Source organism: Microchirus variegatus (assembly GCF_963457635.1).
Source record: "Microchirus variegatus genome assembly, chromosome: 8".
NCBI lineage: Eukaryota > Metazoa > Chordata > Actinopteri > Pleuronectiformes > Soleidae > Microchirus > Microchirus variegatus.
Window position 1 is genome coordinate 19,309,721 of NC_139809.1, and position 21,976 is coordinate 19,331,696.

At 39.7% G+C, this 21,976-nt stretch overlaps 2 protein-coding genes across 4 annotated transcripts; both read right to left on the bottom strand.

The window, feature by feature from the left end:
• Window positions 1–55: 55 nt before the first annotated feature.
• cpt1b (carnitine palmitoyltransferase 1B (muscle)) lies at window positions 56–13,686 on the bottom strand. Of its 3 annotated transcripts, none has more exons than XM_083893434.1 (19): window positions 13,601–13,686; window positions 12,267–12,419; window positions 11,181–11,320; window positions 10,887–11,058; window positions 9,874–9,975; window positions 8,410–8,547; window positions 8,252–8,329; window positions 8,012–8,086; window positions 7,727–7,811; window positions 6,853–7,048; window positions 6,576–6,761; window positions 5,880–5,985; window positions 5,684–5,800; window positions 5,421–5,585; window positions 4,130–4,264; window positions 1,921–2,073; window positions 1,718–1,831; window positions 881–973; window positions 56–731 (listed from the first exon to the last, which is right to left on the bottom strand). In XM_083893434.1, the coding sequence occupies exons 2-19, from the start codon at window positions 12,405–12,407 to the stop codon at window positions 594–596; spliced, it is 2,334 nt and encodes a 777-aa protein (XP_083749560.1). In that variant the 5' UTR covers window positions 12,408–12,419; window positions 13,601–13,686; the 3' UTR covers window positions 56–593. The 3 variants fall into 3 exon arrangements, with proteins under 3 accessions (XP_083749560.1, XP_083749559.1, XP_083749558.1); XM_083893433.1 differs by lacking the exon at window positions 13,601–13,686 and adding an exon at window positions 13,142–13,270 and having other exon boundaries at window positions 59–731; window positions 8,012–8,119; XM_083893432.1 differs by having other exon boundaries at window positions 60–731; window positions 8,012–8,119.
• A 1,978-nt stretch (window positions 13,687–15,664) lies between these two features.
• LOC310931112 (kelch repeat and BTB domain-containing protein 13) lies at window positions 15,665–21,563 on the bottom strand. Its single transcript, XM_083894218.1, has 8 exons — window positions 21,162–21,563; window positions 20,408–20,596; window positions 19,802–19,986; window positions 19,356–19,707; window positions 17,829–17,974; window positions 17,595–17,749; window positions 16,778–16,935; window positions 15,665–16,661 (listed from the first exon to the last, which is right to left on the bottom strand). Exons 1-8 carry the CDS (start codon window positions 21,387–21,389, stop codon window positions 16,479–16,481), a joined length of 1,596 nt encoding a protein of 531 aa, XP_083750344.1. The 5' UTR covers window positions 21,390–21,563; the 3' UTR covers window positions 15,665–16,478.
• Between the last annotated feature and the right edge of the window lie 413 nt (window positions 21,564–21,976).

The window sequence follows — 21,976 nt, forward strand, 5'->3', positions numbered from 1 at the left end:
GTTTACTCTCATTGTTGGAACAAAACTGTTAATGTTCAAATGGAAAGCAGAGCCCATCTCTTAAAATAAACTCCTCTTATGATATAGTTTCTGCATGTGTTTTTAACTATTAGTCTTTTTAATGATTCATATTAATATTTTTTATGAAATGTGCAGATGTTAATGATTTATGTGAATTGTGTAGAAAATGAACAGCAAACCCATAAATGCTGTACATGTGATTAAATATAGAACTGATGTGTTTAGATACACATTTTATATGCACAAACCAAAATCCACACATTAATTACATTTTCCTGTACATTCAAGATTTTCCCCCCAAAAAAAGGGAGAAACAACATTGGAAAAAAAACAGTATTTCCTAATTTCACCAAAGATGATTTTCCTCAGCACCAAGCAGGTCTGAAAAGTGCAATATAAATATAAATATAAATAAAAAGGACGTGTAACAACGATTCCCTTGTGTCACTAAGTGGAATGGTTACGTCCTTGAATGTGAGCAGAGAGATAAGCGGCACCTGTCAGCACAGCCGTGTGTTGTTAATGTGAACCGAGACCGACAGATCACAGATGTTCTGCACAGTGACCGTTAATTAAAGGTGCTTTTTCCCATTTTCCATTTGCACAATCTTCCCATTATCGGCAACCATCTTTTTGTCATTATCTGGCTTGAAAAGTCCCTGAATGTCAAGCATGGCCTTTTGTATGTGCTGTCCAAACCTGTACGAGTCCTGCAGGTCACACACACACACACACACACACACACACACACACACACACACACACACACACACACAGAGGGAAGGATGAGCGATTATAGACAGATTATTTAGTAGACTGCAGTAGAATTAATGAATGATGACTCAGTTTGTGCTCTTACTGTGTTGGGGCACGAGAACTTGCAAGAAATGTGGAATGTGACGAGGTTTTCTCCAATGATGATGTAGGACACGCCATAACCGTCATCAGCCACCTGAGAGCATTTTAACATATGCATAAAAAAAACGCTCAAGAACTATCCCTTTGATCACCCTTTATTCAGAACTATCCCTTTAAGCACATCTCAGTTAGTTTCACTCAAGAATCTCCAGTTTTACAAACATGTTCATATCAGCACTGACCCCAAAAGGGGACCCTATCTATGTTCCCCGGGTCCTATGTTCCCCGCTTTGTATGTGACCGTGGAACATAGGACCCCTTTTTAGAGAAAGGACCCTAACCCATACCCGCTGTTCACCCTTTCTCTAAAAAAGGATTCTATGTTCCCCGCTGTTCACCCAAAAGGACCCGGGGAACATAGGACCCTACCCCTTACCCTAACCCCTAACCCCCAACCCTTACCCTTAACCTTACCCTTTCCCTAACCCTACCATACCCTACCCTAACCTTTACCCTGGAGCTCCACAGGTACGACCCCCCCCCCCCCCCAAAAAAAGTGCACCACTCTGATTATCAACTGCAAAGTAAACATTTGATTTTCAAGAGAGTAAAATAAGTCTAATTTCTGCGAAATTGTTTTTATTTTTTTGCATAGCTTTGCAAATAATAAACACAAATGTGTGAAAGGGTGAATTTTTTTCCACTTTAATAACTCAATAACTCTCCTTAGAAAGCTACTATAATAATACCTCCTTATTACTAGACTATGAATGTTGTTATTACCGAGTTAAATTGATATCACCTCCTGACTACAAAACCATTACAAGTTTGAACTCACTGGTCCAAATCCACCACCAGCGCCCACATATTTGGGGAACTTGTTGATGTCCACGAGGTTGAGCTGCTGCTGTGGAGTCTGACTGGTGGACAACTTCCACGGCTCTGACAGCACCTGGAGTCACACGTGAGCGGGGGAAACAACACACATGATCAGGCCGTGCTGGTTAAAGTGACCTGAAGAACGACAGCAACAATGATCACCTTTTTAAGGAATGGTGAGTCAACGCCGATGTATTTGGACACGATGTAGAGACAGAAGAGGTGACGGTCAATGCCGGCGCCAGTCATGGCCAGACGATACATGTTCTGATGCTTATCTGCTGCCTTCCGAAAAAGAGCCAGTCTCTGGGCATTCTTAAAAAGAAAAAAAAAGAAAGCATAGACCATTTTGTTTGGTTTGTGGTCAATTTAACCAGAAAAACAAGAGAGTTTAAAGTCCAGAGATACATTATCTCTAGGACGTGGTGACCAAGTCCTGAGCAGAGGTCACACTGTGCTGAGAAGAAGACCACTAAGGTCACACTAAATAAAGCCATTTTGTTCTGAAAATAGTTTTAAGATTCATGTTTTAAAAGGCATTTTTACTCTTTGGCTTTCGACCTAGTAGGAGACCTTTCTATAGTTTTAGTGTATGACCTGTTTATTTGTATTTGCTACAGTATTTTATTGTTTTATTGTTTGTTCTTAGGTCTATTAGGTTACACGTTTATATGTTTTATTTAATTCTCTCTGATGTACAGCACAGTATAAATAAAGTTGGATTGGATTGGAGTAGTAGAAGTAGTAAATGGAAATATATGTTTATGTGCTATGTATATAGCACTTTTGACCACTCAAAGCCACTTTACATTACAGTTTTCATCCATTCGTACACACGCACACACACACATTCATACATTCATGCATCTATGAGCAGCACATTTTCTATCACATATCCTTCATACATGTTCACACTGTGCTGCTGGTGTGTGGGGCGAGGTGTCTTGCCCAGGGACACATCGGCATGTAGACTAGCAGAGCCGAGAATCTAACCCACAACCTTGCAGTTAAGAGACGACTCAATCTACCACTGATAATCCATCCATTATCTACCACTTTATCCTCCACACGAGTACTGCAGTACTGCGTGGAATGGAGCTTTTTAACCCTTAGTGCTCACACGGCACAGATCTGTGCCGCAGGTGCACCCATGGTAAATTGCAGTGGGAATAATACACAACTCCTTATATGGACGTCCTAGGGTGTGTGTTTATAGGTCACATATCCAGGCTTTTACACAAATGGTTGTTTTTTTCCGTCTTCTTATGTGTTGTTAAGTCATTTTATATCACATTTTTATTAGTGATATAAAGCAGCAATAATTGTGCAGAAGTCACAACATTTTTCTTTCATCTTTGTTCATAAAAACGAGCCAAGTGAACTTTGAACTGTGACGTATTTCCAAACTTAATCCGATTGTATAAATTTTGAGTGCTTTTTGCTCAGGTGTGTTTATATAGTTGGTGAAAATGTTTTGGAAAAAAAGCACATAAGACGCTCTATGTCGCACATTCTTATAGCCTCTGTATAAAGTGTCTGTTTAGACATAGTAATGGAAAAAGCAGCCTCAAAACTGTGTTCTGAGGGTTCATTTGAATTGAATTGAATTTGAATTTGAATTTGAATTTGAATTTGAATTTGAATTTGAATTTGAATTACTTTATTCCTCCCCCGGCGGGGAAAACACACATTTACAACAGCTCAGTTAAGGCGATAAGAGGTGCAGAAATATGCAAGGGCACAATAAGTGAAAAGAAAGACAACGTAAAGATAAGAGTAAAAATAGGATAACAATAAAATACTATATGGTAAAAAATCACACTCTAAATAGAAGTAAGGCTCAAATAAAATAAAATACAATAAGGTAAAAATGACGCTCTAATATAAGTAAAAAGAAATAAAACGTAAGATAAGAGTAAAAATAGAATAAAATGAAATACAATATGGTAAAAAATTAAATTAACATACACTTTCTAATGTAGAGTAAGTAATAAAGTAGAGATAAGAATAAAAATAAGATAAGAATGCACAATATCTAAGTAATCCATTCCTCATGTCTGTGTTTGTCTGTGTGGACAGAATGACTCAAAAAGTAAAAGACAGATTTGGATGACATTTTCTGGGCATGTAGGTCATGGTCCAAAGAAGAGGTCGTTAGATTTTGGTGGTGACGCACACGCAGATCTGGTGTCAGGAGGTTTTTCTTTTAAATATCTGTAAATTTTGTGAAACAGGGGAGTGTACTGGCACCGGGATACTGAATGGCCTTGGCAGAGATTTGCTTTCCCTGAGTGCTTTAAATAGTCCTGAGTGTCTCTCTCTCTGTGTGTGTTTGTGTGTGTGTGTGTGTGTGTGTGTGTGTGCGGCTTACTGTTGCAGCAGTGTCTTCCATGGCTCTGACAAACGCGACGGCCTCAGAGGTGCAGGAGCGCACCGTCTCTGTCCGACCGTCTCTGAACATGCGAGTCATTGACGACTCATACGTCAGACAGAACACGCCTTGATCCTGTGAAAGCAGACAAATACATGTCTCGTAATGATGGTGGAGGGTACATGTACACATTGAAAAGATGTGGCAGGTATGGCTGGGCAATATGAATTACACATACTGTATATATCATGATATAAAGCCTCACATAAGTTATTTCATGAAAAGCTTTAATTTAAAGTATTACTTTTTTTGGTAGCAGGAATCTTAGAATCTAAGTGGCCATTCAATTGAAATGAAACATACCGATATACAGTTATGTACGTGTATGTGCATGAACACAGCACAACACCAAGTAAAAGTGCAGCTCCTTATTACCTCCATAAAACCTCGAGAACCACTAGAGTTATCACAATAAGGGATGGATGGCTGTGTCTGTCTATGAGGCACCCATTGTAAAGTTGTGCATGCTAAAATAAACAGCAACTTTTTGCCACATTTGGCAAAAAAACCATGTATAAAAAACGTGAATTTTTTTAATGTTAGTTTTGACCAGATTTACAGCAATATTTGTGAAATTTGTGATGTTTACTATAAAAAAGCAGCAAAATAAGAAAACAAATAAATAAATATTTTTTCTGTTTCCCGGAATGCAGTTTTGAAATCATTTGACACGAGAAATTATTCGTTATTTGATCGTATAAACACAGCCTGACCTCCTCAAGCTTTTATTTTGGTACATCCGGTTACCGGCAGTGTGAATTTGCATATTAGCTAAACATTTAGTTTCAAACAAAACATTTATATTTATATTTATATTTATATTTATATTTATATTTATATTTATATTTATATTTAATATTTAACATTTAACATTTAGAGTTAGATTTAACATTTAGATTTAAATTTATATTTAGCCTTTAGATTTAACATTTATATTTAACATTTAACATTTAGATTTAGATTTTTTATTCAGATTAAACATTGAACTTATATTTTCACAAGAGAAGTAAACATCACAAATTTCACAAATATTGCTGTAAATCTGGTCAAAACTAACATTAAAAAAATGCACATGTTTTCTATACATGTTTTTTTGCCAAATGTGGCAAAAAGTTGCTGTTTATTTTAGCATGCGCAACTTTACAATGGGCGCCTCATATCTGTCTGTCACGGATGAGTTTCAAACACACTTGAGTGCAAACCTTAAAAGGTAGAATCGTTGTATTCCTACCCTGAACTGTGCCAACTGCAGAGCCATCTGAATGAAGGCATCAGGACTGGTCCTGCACTTCTTAATCAGGCCTTTACCAAAGTCAGAAAACAGGTGACCATGAAAGTCCACGTCATCAGCGATCTGCTTCGCTGAGAGGTACGATGTGTCAATGACGTCTCGGCACTAAAGATGAGGGGAATGTTTGGTGATAGAAGGTAATCTCAGGTACGCCCCAAAACCAAAAAAATGTCAATAAATAACAAAGAAAGACTCTACTGAACCTCCTTTGGAATCTGCCACTGTAGCCTGGTGGGATAAGGCAGACCCTTGTTCACATCTCCTTTACAGTGTCCCTCCTCTGTGTAGCCCAGGTGGAAGCAGTCTGTTGCAAGGACGTACTACACAGATGACAAGTCACTGTAAACGTTATATTATTTCTGAATGGACACAGGTCACACGTGTCACACGTGTCCATACCTCCCACATGTGTCCCACAATCGGGGCATCAGCCCAAGAATGTTCTGCATTTATACCCATTTTTCCGTTTGGATAAGAAATCAAGGTGAAAGATTTGTCGAACCACCTGTGAGACCAAAAAAAAAAGAGTTAAGAGTTAAGGTTAGTACTTGAATGCAAATATCCAACTGATCCACATTTGTTTTTATTTTTGTGCAGGCCTGCAGCATTATAGGACTAGTGTGAATAAAGTAACGGTGAGAAAGTGTAACAATGTCAGCTTTTTAAGAATAACAGCACTTAAATAACAAAATAATTATTTTAACACTATGTTTTGACAAAACTTTGTTTATTTCTGCTGATAGTGATGTTTTATTTGATAATTGGATTCTTCATCTGCATAGAGTTAAGTAATGGATTTTTTTTTCTTTATTTCTTGGGTTTGTTTTTGGGTCTAGAAAACTGAATTACACCTGTTGAGTTTTCCATTACTCTTGTGGAGAGAAAACCACTGTAATATTGTAAGAAATAAAAAATATTAAAACAAATATATTAAATCTGTCTGTTTCGCTGAAAAAAAATTCACTACACAACTCATACTCGTGCATCGTGTGTCAAACTCCCAAGGAAAGTCATTTGATGCTGTCCTATTAAAATACAAACACATTTCAACTAAAAGGCCATGAAGTAAAGCCTTCTCTCGACTCCCTGGCCTACCTGTCATAACATTTTCCATGCAGCAGTGACTTGCCGTAGCCATCGAGTGAATTAGTCTTGGCAGGGTCGTAACCCTGTGGCTCATCGTCCAGTGACAGGAAGAAGGCAGCTGACTCAACGGCATCCAGGGACACTCTGTTTACTCCCTGGCTGAAATATTTAATCCGAGCACGAGCCCATGGAACTCTAGAAGTCAGAGTGGGACAGTTGCATCTCAGTGACTCTCCTCTCCAAGTGTGTGTGTGTGTGTGTGTGTGTGTGTGTGTGCTGTATGTACCTGTTTCCCGCCGTCAGAGCACCTAATTTAAGTTCTCCTGGCTGAGGCTCTGATGTATCAGCGAGTATCCTTTGAATCTGTGTCTCAAGTTCACTGGGTAAAAGGTGGCGCCCCCCGGTGTACAGCCACACTTGGAAGAAGCGGCCCTTGTGGTAGACGACCAGGTGCTTACGGTCAGTCAGGTGCTGCACAATATCTGCAGGGGTGAAGCAGCAAGAGGAGGTCACATGGGCAACGACCAAGACTGAATGAAGCAACTCACACCCGGAGTTTACAGAGCAGCTGTTAAAGGGTGAGCTGGAAACACACTGGACACAATACAACTGTCTGTGGGCTAAAAAACCTCAGGCTTCATATAAATACGGACCTCTGGTGTCAAAACACACTCTGGTTGTGAAGCCTCAAGATTTGCAATCTCACCGGCACCATGTCTGTTTTTGAAAGTTGAAGCTCACGAACGTCACCTGCAACCACGCTCTGATTGGACCACACCAGCTGTCAATCACACTATTTTCTGAAAAATGGGGGCATCATTTACTAAATTGACATTGAGTTCTATTGAAGAAGACAGCAGAGGGCTATGTTCATTTTCAAACACAGCCTCTGGTGAAATCTTCAACTTTCTTCATCATTTATGATCTCCACATTACTGATTTTTAACTGACTTTTAAGGGTCCAGTGTGTCAGATCTTTTTTCTTGGGGGAAAGATTTATCTTGCTTTTATTTGACCCTGATCTGAACTTCCATTTTCTACCGCTTCTATCCTCCACATGAGGGTCATGTGCCAACATCAGCTGACAAACAACCATTCACTCTCTCTTCTGCATTGATTCACTTAAACCCTGCCCTACACACACCTGAAGAGTCTCTCACCTGTTTCAATGCCAGGAATACGGGTGGTGTTAAACATCCTCTCCATCTGGCTGGAGCACATAGGCACCGTCCCCAAAGCCCTCAGCTGGGAAGAGGCAACGCAAAGTAATCAGTGGGTCATTGTGTAATAAATAATATAAAACCTTTTTTACAGAAATAGTTAGATCTACAAACAAGTTTTCAGAGGCTTTAAACAAAGGTTCAGTGTTCAGGCTAAAGAGAGGACAAGGAGAAAACATGTCGTCACATGCGAACATACTATAATAATGTCATGGTAAGAATTACCGGTGCGAGTTCACCACGTTCCAGTTTGCGTCTGTACTGCAGCATGGCGTGAACCACGTTCCCCACGCGTGCAGCCTGCCGGTGAGTTGGAGTCACGTACAAAAGGTCCTTCACAAACATTAATGCACCACAGGACATACAGTATAACATCAACATAAAGAAGTTTTGCATATTTTAAATATTATTACAGCACTTAACTTCTATAATGTACAATCAAAAAAATCACTAGTATTGTCTTACCATGATATAGAAATTGCTGTTGACCATGATGGGACTCCTGCCCCGGAGGTAAATATACTCCTCCCACCAGTCACTCACCTACAGCAGACATTTAGATGATCAATAAACCATCATTATCATCCTGATTAGAATAGCATTCCAAGTATAATGATACTCACATAATTTGTTGCCCACCAAGATTTTAAGATTAAGTATCTCTGCAGTCGAGCTGCTTTTGAATCTTGAAAATCATTGGCCAAAATCTCCATTTGTTTGTACTGCTCACTGTCCAGAAGAGGACGGACTGACTCGAGATACTGTTGGGGAGAGAAAAACATGTGGTGTGTGCGGTCAGTGTGCAGCTGAAATAACAACAACTATAATAATAGAAGCAGAAAATCTGGAGGATGTCAAAAGAAAAGTTAAATTGTGTATTTTTTTTTAAATAACCTGGGGATAAGATGACAACATGTGATGTTTACCTTCACTTGATAACATTATTTTCCCCAATGTGACAGACATTTTCTGTGATTTGCTGAGATGGCGAATATGAACACTCACCAGCCACTTTATTAGGCACACCTGGTTCGATTTTAAGGCAAATATTTAGTCAGCCAATCACATTGCAGCAACTCAATAAATGTAGGCATGTGGACCATGGATGTATAATATGAACTGGAGAGAGCTCCGCCCCTTCGCTCCCGTTCATTCCTATTTAGCTGCTCATCCAGCGCATATGCCAAAAAAGTTTTTTGACTTCTGCGTTTATTTCCGGGTTATGGGGCCCATAGAGCATGCGCAGTAGTGTTGCTACCATATAAAGATCTATAAAAGCCCTTGTCCATGTCTCGAGGTGTCCTGTGGACACTTTTACAGGCGTCTCTTTTACTATTGCGGTCAATGGTAAAGTTGCTTTTTGGGCTTTTATGGGGTTTTCTGTTGCAGTACCCACAGTGGCCACCATGTAAAAAATGTCTTCAAGGCAGAGGGGGCGGTGCTCTTTCCAGTTCATATAATAACTACATGATGTGGACGCGAAACTGAAACTTATGTCGTGGACTTTTTCACTCACAACCATCTCAAAGGTTTACAGAGAATGGTCTAAAAAAGAGCTTTAATCCAGAGAGCAGCAAACGGTTTGTTGATGTCAGAGGTCAGAGGTCAGAGGAGAATGACCCGACTGGTTTCAGATGATAGAAAGGCAACAGGAACTCAAATACCCACATGTTACATCATCTCTGAAAGCACAACGTAATGGACCTTTATTTAGATCAGCTAAAACAGTAGAATACCACACGAGGTGACACTGCTGACATTATATTAGTCATTTGTATTTTATTGAGGGTCATGATTATTGGCTTCTAAGTATTTTATCGTATTTGATGATCATAGCATACTCACATTTAAACACGACTACCTGTTTCTTACGTTTTAACAGAGGTCGTGCACACACCTAAATTCAACTGTACTGTGAGGAATCATAGCATTAGTGTAGCCCATACCTGACAGGTGTCCTGTGTACCTAATAAAGTGGTCATTATATTAGTCCCAATATTCAAGGATAATCAGTCAGAGCTGAATTAATTAATTACAATTAATTAACTCAATGTCACGGGAGTCAAATGTATGTGTTTATTACACACCCTGTGAACTGTGTCATCCACACTGGGCACAGGAAGTCTGGGTAAAGACGCCTGGAAACTGTAGAGCAGCGGTCTGCGTCCAGAGAACATCCTCACCAGACTCTGGTAACAAACAAACAAGATCACACACATCAGTCATGCCCTCTGCACTGAGGCAGGGACACCACAGGAAATGATGTAAGAAAGGAATTCTATTAAAACACGAGTGCAGAACCTCCATCAGAGAGAGAGGTAGAAACAGAGCCATCAAGTTTCCTTCAGAAATGTCAAATCAAATGACCAACGATATGTCATCAGAAATGAAAGAAACTTAGTCTCTGTGTATCCAATTTATTTATTATTATTTAATTATTTATCCCTAATCAGCATGTTTTTGGTCTGTGAGAGGAAGCCGGGTTCCCGGGTTTGAGCCCCGGTTGGAACAAGGGCCTTTCTGCAAGGAGTTTGCATGTTCTCCCCGTGTGTGCGTGGGTTTTCTCCAGATTCTCTGGCTTCCTCCCACAGTTCGGAAAAATGGATGAATGGGACCGTTTGGTGCAAACTGGCAGACACAGACAGTAATTTGTACGCTTTGGGTGTATAGAAAAGTAATTCATAATAATAATATGTGGATGGACAAAGTAATGTTAAGTATAGATGCAGTTTATTTTGTGTGTTCCAGAAACTGGAACTTGTTTATCAAGTTCTGCAGTGTTTAAAATTGGGATCCTTCACCTTCACCTCAGGATAAAAATAGTCAACCCAGACACTTTTATTATGTCACTATTTTATTGTTTTACTTCTATTGTTATTGATGTTATGTTTTGTACTGTTTATGTTGCTGTGCCTTTACATCTGTAATGCACTTTGATCAGGCAACCTCCCCATTTATCCAGGCTTGGGACTCGGCGTAGACTGGATGTGGACTTCCTGTAGCTGGGGTCGCAGCATTTGACCTTAACATATACCCCCATTACATCGATTTAAGTCAGTCAGTCATATGTTGGAATGGACAAACACAGGGACAAACGTACCAGCCACAGTTTGGTAGATGCGCTCATTTTTCCATGGGACTCAAAAATCCAGCCGTGGTAGGAGAGCAGAGCTTTGAGAGTGTATCTCAGCAGGTAGATGAGGAACAGCCACAGTCCAGTAGCAAAGAGGATGGCACTCAGCACGGCCCGGGTCTGCACTGACATACAGTCTCTGCTCAGAGAAGGCACAACAATGGCCTGGTTATGTTACCAGAACACTATAAATGTAGATGATAAACAAACCTGTGCTGTTTGACAGTATGATTTGATTTTGGTCTGTGTGGGATGTCTGACCTTTGAGGCAGATTGTCCTTGATGGTGTCGATCATCCCTAACGAGGGATCCATGCGAATATACAAAGAACTCATCATTGCGATCACAGCTATCAGCCAGCTGGACGGACTGGCTGGATAAACTCCAGCCAAGACACCGTTCTGTGAATGAAACACAAATTGACATCTGTTAACTATAACTTAAGAACATCACTGTGATTGAGCTATTTTACTGTACACAAACACTGTATTTTTACTGTAACATCACATTATTTCTTAGTATAATACCGTTTTGTTTTAAACTCCAACTTTACAGAAATGAGGTCAAAGCTGTAGTAAATCCTTTTATTGTAACTTCACTATATTGTTCTGAATAAGTACTGATGTTACTGCAACATCACCCCATATTACTGTGATTTAGCAGTATTTTCCTTCAGTAACACTTTTATTATTTAACCTTTATTATTATAATTATTAGTAGTAATACTACATTTACAGTTACTTCACAGGATTACCCTGTATAACTACTGTAAATCCAGTTATACCACTGTGGAAGTGCATTACTACGGAGCCCCCGAAGTGAAATAAGAAAGAAAATGATGAATTGCCAGTTACATAGCTGCAATTGAAATGAATCGAAAGGAAACCTAAAAAACCTAGGTATGAATGTCAAAAATGCCAAGATAAAGTTTGCTTGAATTCCAAAACGGATGCAGGATTGGCTACTCTTCTCCGAGACAGGTAAGTTCAGCTTGGCTAACTAAGTTAGCATCATAGCCCGACTGTCGAGCTATTTGGCCACATTGTTACAGATGGCGCCTTTAACATTTTCATGTCATGCTGTGATTTGACAGGGTTAGGGTTTATACTGTACTGTAAATACTGTATTTGAACTTTAAAAACATTACCTGCGAACTACACATATCACAAATTTACCATAAAACACAAAAAATCACATATTGTGAATTTGCACAGTTAAAGATGATGTAATGGTGAACATTTACACTTAGCATCCTGAAAATAATTGAAATTTTCTTTGTCTAATTTTCTTTTCAGACTCCATGAAAGAATAGTCAACTTTGGTTTTGTTGGTTCCATCCGACTATACCTTGAACTGTATGGCCCTCTTCTTCCATGATGTCACTGCTGACAGGTAGATGTTTTTGAAGACCTCTTGACTCAGCGTGAGGTCCACACCATCAGGACGCACGGTGAACTGGAATCCCACCGCCTGATGAGCCTCAGCCATCTCTGTGTTTTACTAACATGGAAAGTAAAAAAAAAAGGCAAAAGAGTCTTTATTGATTATTGAAAACTGTGTTTCCCTTGGCCACAACACACATTGTATAAAGAATATAACATATATGACAAGATCAAAATATACAGAAAAGAATGATAGAGAATATGATGCGTCCACATGTGACGCCATCTTGAAGTAGTAGTATATTTAAAAAGAAAAAACAAAACAAATAAAACCTTAAACATAAGGACCTATAGCACCTACAAAAACAATATTGTATCAATATTTCCAAGATTTAAAAAGAATAATAACAAGTTAATATCATCTGCAGATTAAATGTATGATTAAATTGTTATGTTCAGATTTGGGCAAAAAAATAAATACAAATTCACATTTCATCATTAGTTATGTGTTTAAATATTAGTATGCTATTATCTCCAAAAGAACTTGACTGAAATTAAACATGAACAAAAACAAAATATAATAAATATTTCACAGATGTAAAACTATTTGGAGCAAAAGTGCAGTGTTTGCTTATTCATAGTGATAAGAAAGATAACTATTCATTTTTAAGACACCTACATTATGTTCCCAGCTGTTTAAATCTACACAGTCCTGGGTCTTAGTCACAAAGTATTTTTACTTAGCAAGGTAACAAATGGAGATTTAAAAGACACAAACTCCTGGAATCCTCTTCCTCTACATATTCTCAATGTTTCATTGTCATGTGAAGTTCAGATTACCCTGTGTAGTGTCCAGTGGGACAAGTCTAGTATTTCTTTTTCCATGTCATGAGACTGAACAGTCACCAAGTGGGACAAAGTTCATTGGCCAGATATAGCAGTGCACTGGCTGAGCGTGTACGCAGGCCTGAGGTGGCCGAGAAAATATAAACAGAGAACAACCCACAGATGGATACTGAACTCTTTGGTATTACAGGAGTCTGTGAGAATCAATTTAAAGGCAGTATTGAGTTTTAAAAAGGCAGATTTTAATTCCAGCACTGTGCAGTTCAACTCTCCCATAATGGTTGGGTTGTCATTTAAAGTTTTACATAATGTCACAGATCATTAAAAAGATGTTAATAATCACTGAGAATGTTCCACCCATACATGGACGACATACATGCAGTTAAATGGTAGAGTTTAGTTCACAAGCATGAATCAGAAAAAGCTTCCACAATAAACATGCACATATTTTACCGTGTTTCACTCAGAGTCAATGTGATCCACTCAGGCAAAGCCAAGCTGGGACTTTAGTTTGTGCCGGTGAGGCAGTGAAATGCCCTCTATACTGAGGCTCAAGTGAAGCTCTCTCTCTCTCTCTGTGTGTGTGTTTGTGTGTGTGTGTGTGTGTGTGTGTGACTCCTGTGCCCTTGAAATGGCTTTCCTCAGGTACTGACATCAGAGCTTTTGTTTTCCTGCTCTCTCTCTCTCTCTCTGTTTTGTGACATACCTCTTTTTGTTGTAACAAGACACCATCAAACACAGACGGGGGCCTGACGTCACATGCTGTGATGTCTCTGCTACAGTGCTGTGTTAGGATGTACAGAACTTAACCGACTTAAAGGTGCCATATGTAAGAATGTGGCCAAAAACGGTTACTACATTCAAAAAAAAAAGAAGAGGTCTTTTAGGTTTCGTTTTCTGACTTAACTGGCAACCCGTGGTTGCTCGGCAGCTGAGACTCTACTGACTGCAATGATCGGTAGGCGGCAGTAGGTGGCGCCACATGCCAAAACATGATTTCAAAACATAAACATGATTTGCAGTCTGCAAAATATTTTTTTTAGTGCAATTTTTTTGTCTGTACTGTTGTTGTTGGTGAGTTCAGTTTGTTATATGAACATTATTCCTGAGTCTCTGTGACATATTAGGAGGATTTTATGGCCAGTTGATTTAGATTTATTATATAATGCACCTTTAACACTTTAAGGTACTACTCAACTATTTGGTTGATATCTCATTGAAAAATGCATCAAGCTGAACCTGAATGAGCCATCTCTACCATATGGTGTAGTTGTGCAATGCTAGGAAAATATCCACTAGATGGCACTGCGTCTGTGAGCAGTTTGACTTTACAGCATTCCTTCAAAAAGCAAGTGGCACAACAAAAATTAACTCGTCTTTGATGACACATATCGGCGGGACTTTAGAAGCTCTGACTATTTTGTTGACATATAATCGTTTCAGAGGAGTTGTTGTACAGAATTTTATAACTTAATTCAACCAAAATAAGTCTTATAAGGGTCAAATATTTTTTTTTCAAAACACACTCTACCAAACAGTTGATTTGTCATTTTATGGTAAAGGTAGAGAAGCTAGTTAATGTTGGTAAAATTAGAGGGGAAAAAGGGGTAAGTGTTGTTAAAATCTATACTTTAACTTATTGATCAAGAAATTGCACTTAGTGTGACTTCTCTGAATGTTGTACTTATTATGAACAGATGTCTCAACCGTTTGGTAGAGGACTGTATCTGAAATATTGTAGCCTCTAATTAAAACAAATATGTATTTATAGACGTTATTGTTATCATAAGTGAATAAAAAATGCAAATAAATAATTTTTCCTTTACATTTTTCTTGGTGCGTATCTTAAAGGGTTAAATGACACAAGCAAAGTAAAGGGCCACAAATAAAAAAGGATTAAAGAAATAATATTCATTAAAAAAAAAACTTTATTTACTACAAGCTTAGCATTTACATTTAAATGTAAAAATACATTTTTTTGTTGTTGTTGTGACATGTCATCTCACTGCTTCAGAATAAAGCTCTGTGCTATTAATGTGAATGTGAAGACACTTATTTAGATCAACTCTTGGTTAAAAAAACAACATGACATTTGGAGACACCTTTTCTCTTTCCGAGGCTGTTTCTCATCCAAACTCTGATTCTGTCATCACAACCGCGGTGAACCGCGAGGACGCAGCGGGCCGGATAAAACTGGTTTGTAGTCCAGATGTGGCCCAAAGGCAGGATGTTGCAGAAGCACCATTATCTATTATTAATGGCTTTGCTTTGCTGTGTTAGAAAATAAGATGTGAAGTTTATCGGAGACTGAAAACAAAATACTTTATGTTGTCAAACTGTTGAGCATATGACTGTTCTGTTCAGTTTTGCAGTTTGCATGTTCTCCCACTGTTCAAAAACATGCAGCAGTTCATGCAGTAGCTCCCTGCAACCCTAATGTGGACGGTGAAGCGATAGACTGTTAGGAATGCGAGTACACTGCTTGGATCCAAGTGCACGAGACAGAAGGCACGATGATTGATTCAAGATTTTTATTGGTTCTCTTGAACGGCCAGGATCATCAAATCAAAATCACTTCTCAACGAGAAGGAAACCACAAAACAAAACTTGACACGTGGGCTGAAAAACTAAATCACTTCTTCTAGAGAAGGCAAAAACAAAGCAGAGCTCTAGGGCTAACTATACTTGGAGTAATTCAGACGTGAGCACTGACAAAAACCTCCGGAAGCAAAAGAAAAAACGCACTGGCAACTGACAGGGGAACTGGCAACACTATATAGGGGCGAGGGAATCAAGGGCAGGGGTGAGTGATTGATCACCAGGTGAAGATCATGAGGGAATTAGGGGAAATGTGTCAAGCTGGATGATGTGACAGTATAACAGGAAACCCTGAACATTTACCAAAATAAAAGGGAAAAGGAAAATCCAACCCAACAGCAAAAGTGACATTTTAACATAAACTAAACACAAAGAACTGACTGAAACAAAGAAAACACTAACAGACTTGACGCCTCGTGACATAGACATTGGATGTTTAGACCAAATAAAGGCAGTATAATAACAAACAAACAAAAAATCACCACATGTTCAGTCGTCGACTAAAACGTCAAGGAAAAGTAAATGCAGGCCAATGACTATCAAATAAGCATAAAGAAGAAAGAATAAAAGCAAGTGTTCTTACAGACTAAACTCTCCCCCTAATCTGTCACTAAGGCCTACAATCAAAGGGTCATAATAATCCACCTGAGATTATCACCTAATGTGTGAGAGGACTAATTCAGCCACAACAATCACAGCTATGCACAGCGTAGCAGAGAAGCTAAGAAATAGATTAGAAGTGGAGATGAAAGGTAGCTTCATAGCGGATGGAGACCGGCAGAGGAGGAAAAGCTCTGAGGGACAGAGTTTGGAGGTCGATCTCAGCGACCGAGTTGTGCTCAACACTTGGAATCAGGACTTTGTTTTCTGCAACCGTCCCCTGTCCTGCAAATGCCACTTTCTCAGCCAAATACACCTGGACAAAATATGACAAATAGGAGTACAGATGTATAAACCTCTGACCTTCACATGCACATTACTCTCGTTGTTAAACTCAGTTCTTGTCTCATTAAGTCTGCGGTGAATTCTCACCTGTCCCCATTTCTGTGACCGCACGCAGAATGATGTCACCACGTTCTCTGAGGTGTTTCCACCAATCACATGCAGCTTGTCTGTGGCACACAGGAAGTACAGAGTAGGGAGGTCTGTGTCTGCTCTGGTCAGCGTGGGCAGCAGTTCACACCACGAGTCTGTCACACAGAAAACACGTGATAGTGAAACACAGTCAACGGCTAATCTGAAGTCAGCGGAGTGAGGTAGAGGAAACAGAGAAGACGACGAGGACACAAGTTGAATTTTAAAAGCCTTTCGAATTTAGGGCAAAAATTACATCAACATCAGGAGCTGGGTCAGTTCTCGAAGGCGGCCATTTTGGACCACCATGTTTTCAACAATAGCCCACAATGGATAAAGTAAGCATCTATTGAATTTTGATGCTAAGTGAAGGTGACATTCAGCAGTTAAGAGCACTGTTGCCTCAGCAAGGAGGTTGCTGGTTTAAATCCCGGTATGTCTGAGGTCCATGTGTGCATGGATTTTCTCTTCTCCGGTTTCCTCTCACAGTGTCAGGGACACTCTACATGAGCATGAGAGTGAGTTGTTGTTGGTCTCTCTGGACTGGTGACCTGACCAGGGTGTTACCTGCCTTTCACCCTACGTCAACTGGGATTGGATGCATATCTCTGTGACTCTTGTGTGCAGGATAAAGTGGCAGAAAATGAATGAAAAATGTAAAGTTGCATGGGAATATTGAAGTATTCAAATGTGAATTTCCATGCAAAACAATGCAAACGCTTTTAAAATTCAACATCAAAAAGACCTCAGTATGTGCGGCCCTAACTGACTTTACCTTGCCTTGTGTCGTACTGTAGCAGCAGCTTCTCTCCTGTCCTCTGGATGCTTCCCAACACATACAGACAGTGTCCAAGGCGAGTAAGAAGAGGCACATCATGGGACAATGACACACTAAACTGGAAGTCAGTGAGTGGCAGTGAGGAGACAAATCTGAGACAGGGATTACAATCAGTCACAACAACACAACGGCCAATATTTTGTTTTCATAGTTCTGGCTCAGGACTCAAACCTCCATGTGTCCTGCCAGGGATCGTAGCATTCCACAGCTGTGTAGAGAGACGTGCAGGAGTCCGGACTCACGAGAGAGTCCAAGTACCAGCCTCCCACAGCGTAAATACAGCCTTCACATGCCACTGCACTGAAGTGTCTTCTCTTCTGTGGAGGCAACACATTGTGAACGTTTCCATCATAAAACATATGATATATACATACAAATATAAACACATGTCTGTCTCTCTACGTTCCAAACACTGTCAAAGAGGTTCACATCATGCTGACTAAGAGCAAAACAACAACTGACTTTCAAGAAATACAAGCAGAAATGTTGTCTTACCTTTGCTGTTTATCAAAATAAGTCATTTCCACCGGAACAAAACCACTTCTAATGAAGAACTACACTTTCCAGCATTCTTTGGGAACAAATCCCGGTCTGATTGATCATTACAGAGCGACATGAGAGCGTTCTGATTAGAGAAGGGCGAATGTCCGCACAAATGCGTCATATGCATTTATGTCCTTTTGATTCGCTAATGAAGTGATTCACACACATTTGGAGACCGGGGTCTGATTCTACCGGTTTAGAGGTTTGAAACGAGCTGTCAATCACCCTAATTGACCAAGGTAAGCCAGAGCTATGGCGCTGCGTAACTGAAGATGCTGCAGTCACAGAGTTGTTATTACGCACCGCACAGGGAGCATCCATTTACAGCGAGTTATCATACTTTTTTTTTTTTTTTCAAAACAAGTTCTTTTTAGACCAATAGTGACATATAAATAAAATTAAATGGGTTTTAATAATTTGGTACCTAAGAAATCTCAAATGGCACAGATGGTGCCAAACTGAATTCTGTCTGGTGTAGGCCTATGTCAAACTGTATGTTAACAACTTTTCTGCTGTTTGGGTTAACTGGCACTTTGTGCAATATAATGATTAATTGTGTGGTGCAATATTGCCGATATGCAAACACATTTTTTGTCTACACTGTTGTATTGTGTACAAGCCTTTCTAAAGCTCTGATGGTAGAGCTTGTGTTATAGGCAGTATTTTGCCGTCATTTCCTTTGTAATGCATAATATTACAAAGTAAATTAGTCATTGTTTTTCCAGTTTGTCAATAGTTTTTCAAGTTCTAATTCCTTTTTTTGGACAAAGATGGCCCATCCACTTTTGTACTGGCCCACCCAAAATATTATTTCTGCCTACGCCACTGTGTCACACAAGTGAAATGAGGTGAATTTATTTACCAAACATACAGTATGTACCTTCAAAGAATTGCTAGCTGTTAAAGAAATGGCCATGTTTTTTATTATGCACAAATTGACTGTGTATTGATGCAGATGGGAAGTGGGATCCCATTAAAAATTAGTTTGAGTTTCAAATCGGTAAGTAAGGCTTTATACAGCATATTTTATAACATAAAATGCTATACAGTACATATGAATAAATATATACACATATATGTATATAAAAAATACATACAAAATATTGGTACTAAATGGGGATCCAGTAGACGTGAGGATGGGTGTGAGACTCTAACCTTGATCAGACGAGCTGTGGAGACCCACGTATGAGTGAAGGGATTGTACCTAAAGGAAGCCATCTTGAACTCCCAGCCTCTCCTCACACGTTGCCTGTAGCCTCCTATGATGTACAGGTAGTTATAGAGAACCACTGCAGTGAAACACCACTTATCAGCTCTGAATGGAAGCTCTGTGACTGGACTCCAGTTTTCACCGTCCTCTCCCTCTTTTAGGATGAAAACATGTCGGGCACGTTCTGTCTCTGGGTCACTCCAAGTCGTCAGGTTCTCCTTCCTGATGCTGCAGAGATGTCGGTCTCCTTGATTCCTCAGTTCGATGACCTCATCCTTTTCCTCATCCTTCAGACGGCTGCATTTTAATGACAAGTCCGTGGCTTTACCAGAGCAGGAAATGGAGCAACGTAAGCTTTATAACCACTGTACTGTTACGTAATGTCGCATACCTGGTGAGGAGTGACAGCTCCATCATGTTTCTACTTAGGTAAGTCATCACAGTCATCTTTAGCTCTGCACAGCAGATCTCCTGAGCCAGACTCAGGTAAGATAAACAGTTATCTGGCCTGAGTTCATCTGCCAGAACTGACAGACACTTTGAGAGGAAGGCCACTGTGAGGAGATAGCTGCCCACCTCCAGAGTCACGCAGGAAGAAAGAAAGAAAGAAGTGGTAGGTTGGTTTTGGTGTAATTAATTTGGTGTCATTTTTAACATCTATTATTAACATCTGTCCTCAGTGATCTGATCATTATGGCGTTAAAATGCGTCCTGGATGCTTCTAATGTGACCACATGATTGGATGTGGCGGCCCCACCCTTTATTCAAATGGAATGGTGGTGACTGCAAATGAAGCATGGGTACTGATCAGTGTAAAAAAAACAACAACTTAATCTACTGTGGATCAGACAATGTCAGCAGGGGAGGCTCATTCTGTGATCGTATCCAAGGACACATTCGTGTTTAGACCTGAACTTGGCAGAGTCTGGCTTTGATCGGATGACTGAGGATGGACATTTAAACCAGGTCTGAACGGGGGTGAGGAATGTGTGTATACCTGAATGTGTGTGTCCAACTCCTCATTTGGGACTTTAAACCTATCATGGAAGGAGAACTCAAGGATATTGTAGAAGACAGAGGAGGACACATGGTGCAGGTGGATGAAACTCTCTGAGGTCTCTCTCATTTTGGACTGGGACAAAGCCCTGAAGTAATCGCTGCACTCTGAAAGTCTTTCAAGGTCCACCTTAAAAATGAATGATCTCAGTCACAAATGTATACAAATAAATATATATATTCCAATTTGAACATCTTTTAAGGTCCAGTATGTCACACTTGGGCAGTTTATTGGAAGGACATTAAAGATATCCATCCATCCATCTTCCACTGCTTTATCCTCCACAGGAGGGTCACAGGGTGCTTTGCCTATCCCAGCTGACATAGGGCGACAGGCGGGGTACACAGACACAAACAACCATTCACTCTCACTCTCACACCTACGGTCAATTTAGAATGCATTGAAGATACCACTTACAAGCATTTTTGTAAATGTGTAATTAGAATAAGATTTTCACATGTACAGTGTTTTAAACAAGGGCCTTGCTTTACAGAGGTCACCACGCTTCTACAGCAGCCTGAACAGACAAACCAGCCAAAGTGTGCAGTTCACAAGCTTCAGCTGAAAACAATGAACATCGTTCTTCCTGGTGTGTGCAGGTCATTCCACTGTTACACTTCTGCAGTCTCACTGTTAGATGTTATTCATTCTCACATACTGGGCCTTTAATGAATGTGTTTTGCGTTTCACTCACGTGGAAAGTATGTGTACAGGTCTCGACTGTAACCATGGTTTCACCCCCATCTCCGTAGCGATATGTGCGGAGTGCCACGTCACTTTTCCACTCCTCTGTGTCCGCATCGGATGATCGCCTCTTGGTATTAACAATTGAAAAATCTCTCCAAAGATGTACGAGACAATATTTCAGCCATGAGCTCATCCACTCAAAGAGCATCATTAAATACTGCTTGAAAGGACTCATGTCACTGACAGATTGGTTGGATTAGAGGTGAACAAATATGGGCTTTTCTATGTGCAAGGTAGATTTTTAGGTTTTCGATTTATTTCCCTACATTTAACAATACTGTATAGCACTTTAATAACACCAAACTATACACACAATTGCATAACTTGAAGGAGATAACTTATAAACTATTTTAAATAAAATATTAGATACAAGAAAACTAAAATTTGTTGACTGAATAAAGGTTTCAGTACACTTTAGTAAAGGGAGTTAAGTTACACATCACGTCCCCAATTACATTTCCTGTGAAGAGCAAACCTTTTAAATAGAAATACTAAAAACACTGTGGACAGAAAGGCCAGTTTAGTCCATGTCCGTCTGGTTTGTCTCAGCCTCCTTGGCCCAGTCTCAGGCAGCTCTCAAAGTCACGTGACCCTCCACAACACAAGCAGCAGAGCAGCTGTCAGCTAACATCTAAGATGCCAGCTGAAACAGCATCATAAATAAAAGGCCTGGTAAATATACAAGTTCCAAGTAAAAATTCCTGCATCGGGTCCAGTTAAATTTAGGTATCCCTCGTTCTCAGAGCAGTGTACCTCTCTCTC

Excerpts from the sequence above, each read along its gene's own strand:
- cpt1b (XM_083893433.1), bottom strand. The coding sequence starts at position 12,407 with ATGGCTGAGGCTCATCAGGCGGTGGGATTCCAGTTCACCGTGCGTCCT. Across the intron at positions 11,321-12,266 it reads AGAGGGCCATACAGTTCAAG|AACGGTGTCTTGGCTGGAGT; the intron begins GTATAGTCGGAT and ends TTTCATTCACAG. Across the intron at positions 7,812-8,011 it reads AACGTGGTGAACTCGCACCG|CTGAGGGCTTTGGGGACGGT; the intron begins GTAATTCTTACC and ends GCCTCTTCCCAG.
- LOC310931112 (XM_083894218.1), bottom strand. The coding sequence starts at position 21,389 with ATGAGTCCTTTCAAGCAGTATTTAATGATGCTCTTTGAGTGGATGAGC. Across the intron at positions 19,987-20,407 it reads AGTTGGACACACACATTCAG|GTGGGCAGCTATCTCCTCAC; the intron begins GTATACACACAT and ends GTGACTCTGGAG. Across the intron at positions 17,750-17,828 it reads CCCTGGCAGGACACATGGAG|ATTTGTCTCCTCACTGCCAC; the intron begins GTTTGAGTCCTG and ends TCCCTGTCTCAG.